This window comes from Maylandia zebra, linkage group LG7 (assembly GCF_041146795.1).
Source record: "Maylandia zebra isolate NMK-2024a linkage group LG7, Mzebra_GT3a, whole genome shotgun sequence".
NCBI lineage: Eukaryota > Metazoa > Chordata > Actinopteri > Cichliformes > Cichlidae > Maylandia > Maylandia zebra.
In genome coordinates this window covers 68,620,251-68,627,750 of record NC_135173.1, presented here as the reverse complement: position 1 = coordinate 68,627,750, position 7,500 = coordinate 68,620,251, and the positions used below count along the sequence as shown (strand labels likewise).

At 48.2% G+C, this 7,500-nt stretch overlaps 1 protein-coding gene across 5 annotated transcripts in view; it reads right to left on the bottom strand.

The window, feature by feature from the left end:
- Positions 1-7,500, bottom strand: part of dgkzb (diacylglycerol kinase, zeta b) — a 40,027-nt gene that overhangs the window by 20,605 nt on the left and 11,922 nt on the right. For 2 of the 5 annotated variants that reach the window (XM_076886979.1, XM_076886978.1), the window contains exon 1: positions 1-1,621. This exon is cut by the window's left edge and continues 1,483 nt beyond it. The exons of 1 other annotated variant lie outside the window; for it this stretch is intronic. Coding sequence is in view for 1 of the 4 variants with exons in the window: in XM_076886980.1 (XP_076743095.1) it covers positions 4,628-4,890 (263 nt within the window). In the remaining 3 variants the exon portion in view is untranslated. 2 more of the 5 variants (XM_024803172.2, XM_076886980.1) reach the window with 2 other exon arrangements.

Here is a 7,500-nt window from a genome sequence, read left to right as displayed (position 1 = left end):
CGATAACCCCTCACAGGTCACAGGTCAGGCAGGTTACGTTTTAGCCGCATGACTTTTATATATTTGCTAATAAAGTTTTCCTGCTGAAAGCTTTTCGGTTTGGCGGCAGACATGTCAGGCCTGAGGCGGGTTGTCAGCGATGAGCGTTGCAGCGACTGAAATGTTTCCTACACAAACGACATTTCACCTGATCTGTTGGAACGGCCTCGTTAATGAGCCAACAGGCTAAGTTTCACCCGATGAATCTTCTGTGATCATCTTCTTGGTTCCGATGTGTTATGATAACACCGGGTTGATGACGATCCTGACCGATTTTTCTTTCTCCTGTTCAAACATTGAGGACCGATGGACGGTTTCCTCCCACTTTCATCAGTGTTTTTGGTTGGGTGTTGCAGGAGCCGGGGATCGAACTCCGACCGACCTGAGTGTGGCTGTTTTGGGCTTCTGCTGCAGGATGAGTCTGAGGCCTCCTGCCAGTGTTCAGTGGTTTAGAAGCCGCCACAGTGCCTGAAGCCTTTGCACAGACCGGCTGCTGGACCATCCGGCTATGAATGACATTCACACAAATATCCATCTGCACATGAAAACTCAGGCGCTGATTTTCTGGAAGCTTTCCAGTCTACTGACCAATCACATGTGACCATGTAGACCACAGCATCTTCAGTTTGGGGTCCCACAGGGCTCATTTCTAGGGCCTCTGACTTTTTCATTGTATTTACAGCCTTTGGCAGCCGTCCTTAGAAGGCATGGAACAACCTTCCACTGTTATGCTGATTCAAGCAAAACAGAGGTGATTGTTTTTGGTCGTTTTTTGGTTGTGATCCCTCCTCTTTTGATTTGGGACCCCTGGCAGAGTATTTTAAACTTGTTGAAACTAACTTTGGTTTTAAGGTGGACTGATTTTAAATTGGACCTGCAAATTAGGGCTCTGTCAAGTCCAGTTTTTAGCATTTAAGGCGCTCAGCAAAGGTAAGACCTATTTTATCCAGACTGCATTTCGAAACAGTACTCCATGCTTTTACTTCATCTCGTTTGGATTACTGTAATACTCTCTTGTCTGCTGCTGCACGACTGCACATAACTCCCATCCTGGCTTCACTCCACTGGCTGCCTGCATATCTTAGAGTTTGTTTTTAAAGGCTTAAACGGTCTTGCCCCCACCTTCATCCTTACTGCCCCCCCCATGTTTCTCAGGTCAGCTGACGAGCTGCTAACCTGCCCCTGCACATCAGAGAGGTCCCTCCATTGTCCATTTATTAAAGCATGCATTAAAACTAGGGCTGCCACAAACGATTATTTTGATAGTCGACTAGTCAGATCATCATCCATTGGACCTACAGCTTATTGCACCAGCAGCATCTGCTCTTATATAACTATCATTAGCTTACAGCTTTAAGTGTTTAAGGTGCTAACTAAAAATAAAGACAAGATGATAGTTTATTACATTTTAATGAAATCTGCAGATTGTTTCAGTGAAGTTTAATAAACTCCTTGCTATCTAAAATATAACAGGACACCGGAGTAAATTCTCCAGCATCTCACACTTCTGATAATCAGCTGTCTGCTTGACGTTTATTCAGCTGTGTAAAAACTATAACTTTGATCTCAGCCAAACCGATTTACTCAGGAACAAATAAAATACTGAAAAAAGCCAAACAATAACATTTTAATTTATCTAAGTGACTCATATATCATGTTTAACCTGAGTAGCGAAAGACGGCGGTGGGTTTGAAAACGATTTGCCGGGAGTCCGGTGTTCTCACGGCTCTAGTTAGCCTAGCTCCCGGCTAGCTATCGAGCTAGTGGGTAACAGACGTCTCCGAAAACGTCGGAGCGCTTTTGAAAATATGCGGTGTCCTGATAAACTGAGCAGATATTTGAGGTTTGCACAGCTACATTCTCGCCTGAAAATATGTTAAACGTTTATTTTGTGACCCAGAAAGAATAATAAGTAATATTAAAACTAACTAGCTGCCGCCATTGTTGGAAACTGAGCTGGGCCGCGCTATGAATTCTGGGAAACTGCTTCTTCTTCTTCGGGGTTTAACGGCAGCTGGCATCCTTGTACATGCAGTGCTGCCATCTTCTGTTTCAGTCCGTTATTACACTCTTAAATCCTGCTACTTATTCCTGCGGCTTTTGTGATCTTACAAAGCTTCAAACGACGCGTCGACTATTAAATCAGTCGTCGACGATTCTGATAGTCGACTAATCGTGGCTAGTCGACTAATCGTGGCAGCCCTAATTAAAACCCATTTTTATTCCTTGGCTTTTGACCCAGTGTGACTCTGACTTTCCTGCTTTAATTTAATCTAATGTGCTGATTTGATTGTTTGTGCTTACTGTTTGTCATGTCAGGTGTACGGCAGCTGGGAGTTTTCTGAAAGTGCTTAGAAATAAATTGCCTGCCAAGCTGAATTTCCACTTTTATCATCTTATTTCAAATCTGTAAACTATCTGCCTCAATATCTGCAGTCCAGGTGGGAAAAATAAGCCCAGAGAAATCAGGGGGCTGCGTTTCCTCACCGGTGATGATGAGAACAGAGGACGATGAGCTGCTGGAGAGGGTCACACTGACGTAGACACAGCAAGAACAGATAAACAGGAAGAGGACGCACTAAAATCCATAAAATCTGCAACAACAACACCTCCTCTCTGACCAGCCCCTCGCTCAGCTGCTGATGGCGGTCCTGGATCACGACCCACGTTGGCGAGCAGAACCAGGACCGCCCACACGCACAGCAGCACTTGTGTGTGTTCAGGATGTCAGGCCTGTGTGTTCTCTGTCATAGGATCAGTAACATTTCTGAAACCACCCGGCTCCTCATCACAAACGCTGCTGTGACAGCAGGAAGTGCACAGGTGAGGCAGATTTCCTGCCCCCAGCACCATTTAGTGGCTCCGCAGGCTTTCACGGGCCGCTCTGACTTACCGGAACGCATCGAAATCCAAACTAGGCCTCGTTTTGCGTCACACCACACGCCGGCCTCTGATGGGACCGCCCGGTGCCGGCTGTGTGAGATGAGCTCGGGTTACCCCCCCCGGCCTGACCCGCCAGGACCAGAGCAGCATGAATTATAAACGAGGCAGAGAGGGAGTGTGGGCTTTTCACCACAGGGAGCGGCACGACAACAGGGACCTGTCATCGCCGCTGTGACACACACAACAGCAGTAATTACCGCCACGACTACCTGCTGGCTTCTCGCCCTGTAAACAAATAGTGCGGTAATTAGACGTGACGCTGACATCGCTGTCAGCAGACGGTGCTTTTACTGCAGAGAGCAGACGTTCAGGTTTTACTTTCTACATGGTTTTAAAAAGCCACGCTTTTAAAATCAGGAGGAGGAGCCACACTACAACAGGAAGTTGCAGGTCCTCTGATGTCCAGCAGAGGCAGCAGTGAGTCAGCCTCCACAGACTGCCATGTCTAACATGTTCACAGCCTGATGCTCAGGCTTCATGACACCTGTGCATGGCGAGAAATCACAGGTTTAAACGGTTTCTTTAGGTGGTCTAAGTGGTGCACAGCCACCAGGGGGCGCTGTTTTAGCTTCCTCAGGGCAGAAAAAGGTTTAAAGTATAAAAATGTTCATGCCAGTTCGTCCTTTCTCCTTTCTGTAATTACCCTGTGCAAACTTTACACTCACCACCAGGGGGCAGAGTTTTATGCCTCCCCATACTCTGACTTTAAAGACCTCCGTCACTGAAACACGTGCAGCGTGGCTCTGCATGCTGCATGGCACAAGACGGTAAAGAAGGTGTGTAGCCTCAGATGAAGGTGGGGCTTATCTCTGATTGGTCCCTGAGGGTGTTTCCATCACCGGGTCACGTTCTGCCCGAGGATAGAAATGAGGAGACTGGTTTCTTGTACTGATTCTGACGCACGCGCTGTGCAGACGTGTTTTATCAGCCGCTCAGGGAGACCCTCCGTCTGCAGCAGAGCCTGAAGTAACCGCGTCCACGTCTCCCCTCGCGTGTTGGAGCTCGTACTCGAGTATTTGATCACCTGTTGCTGCCTCGGTGTCACGTTACCTGTGTAACTGCCGACCGGGTCACCTGACCGCTCAGACAGGTAACAGGTAAGTGAGGAGGTGTTTCTATAAATAGACGAGTCTGTCTGCTGCTGTCAGTCAATGGCAACAGAAACAGAAAGCAGCTTCCAGTAACCAAAACCTGACGCACGATAAGAAGCTGAGGTTGGAGCCTCCACGTGTCGCGCATCAGCTGCTCGTCTGTGTCAAACGTCCCGTGGAGGCGTGTCATAACCAACACAAACTGTATATCAAAGATGGAAGGACACATCCTGACATCGGGCTTTGTGTTGGTATTTGTTTGTTGCCATGCTGGTTTTTCTGAACACTCTTTTTTTCCCAGTTTCTTTCTACTGTTGCATCTCGATGATGTCACAGAGAGGGGCAGCCAATCACAAGAAAGGGGGACAGGGTCGACCTGAAAGGCTGCATAAAACAAAGCAGAGCTGCTCTGCTCGTCCGAGGATGGAAAGGGCCACTTTGAAGCTGTTGCTGTGATTGCTCGTGAGCACACGTCTCAGTGATGTAATCTGAACCGTTTAATCTCAATAAAGGTTTTATAAATAAAGTTTAATCTCTGTGCTATAAATGGAAACCTGTGCCTGTGTGGGGCCGGTTTGCTCTGCGTGTGCAAACTGAGAATAACCACAGAGCGAGCAGCCTCGTCTGTCGCCGAGCGAACACCAGTAATCACATGTCGCCGCCACAGGTGAGGTCCCGCAGGTGACTTGGTCCTGCGAACATTCGCTCCACTGTCCAGCAGGGGGCGAGTCTCTGAGAAGATGAGGATCGTGACTTTGCAGAGGTCAGAGGTCGGGTCAGGTTTTGCAGTCGTGTGACCACAGTCCACGTTAGACATGATGCTGCGGGCTCAGGGGAGTAAGAGCCCATCTGGGCCCTGATTGGTCAGTCAGTGGCTGCTGGGGGTCACAAAGAGGTTCCCGTAGTTTTCCTGGAAGACGCCAACTTGTTTTCAAATGCTCGCCGTTTTCTTTGAGCATTAGTGAAACCATGGAAACGAAGACCGTTTCCTGTTTCTGGCGCACTTTTTCAACTTTGGCCAATCCTTCCTGCAAAGCTTTAAATAGAAATCCATCCTGTTACGTCACAACATGCACGTTTAAGAATATCCTCTCTCTGTGACATCACAGAGATCCTACGGTGGAAAAAAACGAGTGTTCAGCCCGGGCTCTCAGCTGTCGGGCACTTTGGTGTGAAGGTACAGCACCGGTTAGCAGACAAACAGCAGATACACCTGAGAGCAGAGCAGTAAAAACACCTGCTGGAGCAAACAGGAGCCTAACGAGTGCAATCTGCCACTGATTTAACGCCACACACAGCTGAGGTGGTCCAGCAGCTTAACACACAACTAAACCAGCTTCTTCACAGCCACAAAAACACGAGAAGCTAAAGAGAAAGAGCAGACGGCGACAGGCGAGTTCAGTTCGATACAACCTGAGAGGAGGCATCAGGCGGTCCTGCAGGGATGAAGAGGAGAGACGCACTGACAGGCAGAGCGAGGAGGGAGGCACTAAGCTGCTGCTGCCGCTGCTTTAAAATAACCCAGGAGATAAATCTGATCTGAGAGCAGCATCACGCCGCCCTGCGCTGCAGGACGGGCCGAGTGGCCGATCCTGGGCCGGCTCGCCCGGGAACCGCTGCTCAGGCGTCCTTTTGTGATCACCTGGAGATGAATGGAGCCGCCGGCCCCACTCCAACATCCCAGAATACTCTTCATTAACACTTCAAGGCCCGGCCGCTGCTGCATTATGGATCCAATTTTAAAAAAAAAGAAAAACAGGAAGCCAGGCCGCATATTAATTTGTCCAAACATGCACTGAGCGCGCTCCTCTTTGTCTTCATTGAAACCCCAGTCCCGCCGCCGCTAATTAGATGATGAGATGTCGTCAAATAATCAGCTTCTCTTGCTTTTGTCGTTTCTACGCTGTGAGCAGCTTGGCAACCGGAGCGATGTCATTTTATCAAAAGTCAGATTTAAAATATATATCTGCAAACACACTTTCAGATCACGTGACTCCCTGCAGCTGTCACATGATCTCCTGATGAAGGGACACAAAAAAACATAATAATGCAAACTTCAAATTATTGTGCATCAGGCTGCAAACATGTTTATGGGGACTGACTCACTGCTGCCTCTGCTGCACATCAGAGGAACTGCAGTATGTGCGCCGTTCATTTAAACTTTAAGTCATCGGCAGTATTCCGTCCTCCAGAGCCGATTTATCAGCCTGGAACGTCCCGTCACGCAGAACAGATCTGCTCTGACGAGGCTTGTGGCGTTTGACGCGTTCCGTCCTGCGAGCGCTCCTGACGTCCTCCCCGCTGCTGCGCTTACATAAGCAGACAGACCTGAAACCTGGAAGAGGCTTAAAAGATCAGCGCCTCCTGCTGCGGCCGGATCATCAACCTGCTCGCTCAGCAGATTACTGCCAGCGCTGAGCTCCTCCACCGCTCACGTCTTCCTCTGCTTCTAGCAGCAGCTCTCAAACTAACAGCTGATCAAAGTCCTCTACAGAAACAGTAAAACACTTATATGGTAAATGGCCTGCATTTGTATAGCGCGTTTCTAGTCCATAGGACCCCAAAGCGCTTCACACTACATTCAGTCATCCACCCATTCACACACAGGTGATGGCAGCTACATTGTAGCCACAGCCACCCTGGGGCGCACTGACAGAGGCGAGGCTGCCGGACACTGGCGCCACCGGGCCCTCTGACCACCACCAGTAGGCAAACACGGGGTTAGTATCTTGGCCAAGGATATTTGGTAAGCAGCCAGGAGGCAGCCTGGGATCGAACCACCGACCTTCTGATTAGTGGCTGACCTGCTCTGCCACCTGAGCTACAGCCACCCCACCACCCCATATATGAATAAATAAATCACGCTGTCTGTTTAAGAAACAGAAGCACATAGAAACAATGCTGCTTTGTGCTTGAATAGTCCCTCTGGTGGTTCCAACGTGTGGCCTGCAGCCCCCCAGTGGGCTGTGACGGTACTGCAGGTGGGCCACTTCTAATAAATTAATAAAAACTGAATTTTTATGTTGTGATTTAGTTCAAATATTTACATAAAAACAAACAAACAGACATAATTAAATTAAGACTTTCTAGTTAAAAAACCTGCATTTCTGACGTGCTTTAGTCCATTTTTCTTTCTCATTGTAAGGATTAAAATGATCAAAAGCTTCAGCTGGAAGTGGTTAAAGTGATGATCCGAGCTGGAATGAAAGGCTTCAGCTGGGCTTCAAAAGATCTTCTAACTGCAGAAATGATCAGTCGTGCAGCACATGAGTGCCTGACCCAGGGCAGAAACAGGTCTGCAGTAACAGACAGTACAAAAATGTCCTTTAACCTCCTAAGACCCGAACTCTTCCACAGCAGCATTTTTAATTTTTCTTTGTTATTTGGGCTGATTGGGACCTGATGAATGTAAAAACAAAGAATTACC